General features: G+C 53.0%; 1 protein-coding gene across 1 annotated transcript in view; it reads right to left on the reverse strand.

The window, feature by feature from the left end:
* GRHL1 (grainyhead-like 1 (Drosophila)) overlaps window positions 1-3058 on the reverse strand; it is a 43194-nt gene that overhangs the window by 27652 nt on the left and 12484 nt on the right. Inside the window, exon 7 of the mRNA XM_012727367.1 lies at window positions 309-495. Within this exon, the coding sequence (XP_012582821.1) occupies window positions 309-495 (187 nt within the window). The remainder of the gene's footprint in view (window positions 1-308; window positions 496-3058) is intronic.

The following is a 3058-nucleotide window of genomic DNA, read 5'->3' on the forward strand; positions in this document are numbered from 1 at the left end:
CCCACGTCGTGTGAGCAGCAGGAGGCTGTGAATTTCTCTGCCAGAAAACCGAGGCGCCGGGCCCCGCCCCAAACTGACCTCTGGTTCTTGTGCTGCGGCCCGCTGGGACAGGCCCCGCCTGCAGCCCCGAGCGAGCGCGCCCTGGCCCTGGCTGCGCCTGCCTGCCGGCGGCCTTTGCTTCCACACGGTCGTGTGGGCTTCGAGCCCACCGGAGCCCAAGCGCCCATGAGGCCATTTATAGCCACTCCAGAGGCAAGTGCAGGCCGCCCTGCCGGCAAGTGACCGCCCCGGGCCGAGCGCCGGCCCACCTTGTAGTAGTCGTAGAGCAGGCCGAGCGCCGCGGCACTGTCCTCGTCGCCGTTGATGCTCATCATCGCCTTGGTGGCTGCCGTGAGGGGGTTCTCCAGGAAGGACTTCCAGGCCTCATCCTCGCTGGTGTAGGACCGCCGCTGCGGGTAAAGCGCCTCATTCTGGAGAACCAGCACCGGCCGCTTGCTTCCGAGGAATTAAACACAAAGGCAAGCGTGTGAGTGTCTGTGTGAGTGTGCAGGCGCGCACGCCACGCTGCGTGTGTTTCTACTGGGAGACAGACTCCTCCAAGATCCAAGCGGCCAGATCCTTGATGTTCCCATAAAATAGTCCCTCGCTTCATCAAAGACCCTCGTAAAGTCGATTAAGACGGAGCCGGGAGAGAAGCCACTGAAGCGCAGGCCGGCGGGAGCCCCGAGAGCCAGGGGCACTGGCAGCCAGAGCACTGCAGTTGCCCATGCGTGGGCACAGGCACACGAGGTGGGAGAGGAGAGACCTCCACGGAAACGCCTGGCTGCTCCCACACTTCCCCGAACAGACACAGGGACGCAGCCGGGCAGAGCAGCACACCGGCTCGTCAGACTCCGACCGCCCGGCCTGGCTGCGCGCGAGTCTGTCTCTCCATCTTCCTCCTGCTCACGGGGTGCTCTCTCCTCCGCGGGAGGTCAGGACTCAAGGAATTTCCGAGCCAGAGGAAAGAAGGAAGGGGCAGAAGGAAAAACGATCTTCCTTTAATCCTGGGGGTATGAGAGTAAGTTACAATATTCCCCTGATCGCAGGCAGATGGAGCGAGCGTGGAATGTGGCCAAAGGGGACTGCCTGCCTGGCGGTCAATCAGGAGGACAGGCACGATTTTCTGCCCAGGGAGTGAACTGTTTATCTTAGAGATAAACACTTCAGAATCTAAAACAATAAATGCAGCCACAGAACAAAATGATTTTTAAGAAAACCGGTGGGGTAATCAGTTTTTAAAAATCTCTACTGGTTTTCCCCACTGGGCAAGAACTGTCTCATTTGAACACTATCGTTGGTGGGAAAAATCCAGAAACTCAATGGAGATCCCAGCTAAGTCTTATAGATTTAGTTTAAAAGATTAAAGTAAACATTGCTGAAATGTCAACAGTCTCAACAACTGTTCGGTTGGTACTATGCAGTAAGTCAACAGGAGAGAAAGACCGAAACACTAACCACAGCAAAATGAAGCAATTTTTTAAAAAGAAAAAAATGTTTTTAATGTTCAGAACTACTCTGAATGATCACAATTTTCACAAGCAAAACTGAAGGACCTGTTCTCATTGCAACACACAACGAAATGTGTAAATGGCCTAAAGGTCACCTGCGGACTCTAAAAGTGAACGCAGAAAGACAGATTATCTTTTCAAGTAATCACCGAGGGTTGGGGCTTGGCAGCCACCGGGCCCTTTAAAAACAGACACAGAGTGAGAAAACTGCGAACATCTTTGAAAAGGGGGAAGGTGGATTCAGCAATTTAATGTCAGAGCCTAATTGCAAAGCCAACATCGTTACTCATGCTTGGGCCAAACTTCCTAGGAGCGGCTACTCCGTGGAAGCGAAGTCTTGAGCCGCTGAGCTATTCCAACACAAAACACACACCATGGGTTGCTCGAAGCAGACGGTCTGTTGAAAATGAAGACTGTTCACACAAATCCCAAATTTAAACCAAAACACAGCCTGATACAAAGAGGCATTCTCTGGGCCACCAGGCCTGAGTGTGAGCTCCTGAGTGACACCTGGATGATTCAGTGGAGCCCGGCGAGGCTGTTATTAATAGGGTAATAGCTGCTTCCAGGAGATTATGAGGCGCTTGGCTCCCTCCATCCCGTAGTGCTCGTTTTTCAGCTTCCCTTCTCCCACCCCCACCCTGAATCTGAGCAGGCAGAGAAAATGAATAAAATGTTTCTTGCAAGTGGCTTTGTTTGTGATCACCCTGAAGGTGTCTTACATTTCCAAAGTGTGCCTAAGGCCAAAATTTTAGCTTTGGAAATGCGCCTTATCTACATTTCGGGTCCAGAAACAAACTCCAAGCCAGGCGCCTCTCACCGAGTACTTCCTCCTGTGACAGTCAGGTGGACGTGGGCCCCCAAAGGCGCATCGTTGGCGCCTCTGGGCCCCAAACCCTTCCTCAGAGACAGTATCTCATCGATACATCAGGGAAACCTTATTTCAGTGACAGTTTTACTACATTCGCTCTGACACAAGAGGACACAAGACAATGGCTACCTCTCCGCCCCATTTACTCATCTGAAACGCACTGGGCTGGGAGCGGCTTATTCTTCGTAATCAAACTTTTCTTCTGGAACCACTCGACAGTCACAGACAAACTGAAAGCAGATGCAAACGATCCGTGGCCCAGTTTACTGTCACCTTACCTTACGACTGTATGTGGGACTCTTTCTTGAAGCACAAACCCAAGAGGCGACCCTGGAGTGTCTGGTTTTATCACCCCGATTTCAAAGTTTCACCCTCTTGCTATTTTCTGAACATTTTTAATTACTGTAATCTGTAATTACCATCAATGATGCAAGTGGCAAAATAACTCCTACAGCAATTTTCTCACTCGCACAGCCAGCTAGGGAAAAGAAAACGCCAGGCCACCCTTCAACTTTCCCCCCAATCTCCCCGCTGCGCCGGCAGCCGGCGAGGAGGTGCGCGGTGGTTACCTGGAGGGGCTCCCTTCGCGGCCGCCGCGCCCAGGTCCCAGCGGGCGCCCTTTGCTCCCCGGGCTCCG

Source organism: Condylura cristata, unplaced genomic scaffold (assembly GCF_000260355.1).
Source record: "Condylura cristata isolate star-nosed mole 26May11 unplaced genomic scaffold, ConCri1.0 scaffold00020, whole genome shotgun sequence".
Lineage (NCBI taxonomy): Eukaryota > Metazoa > Chordata > Mammalia > Eulipotyphla > Talpidae > Condylura > Condylura cristata.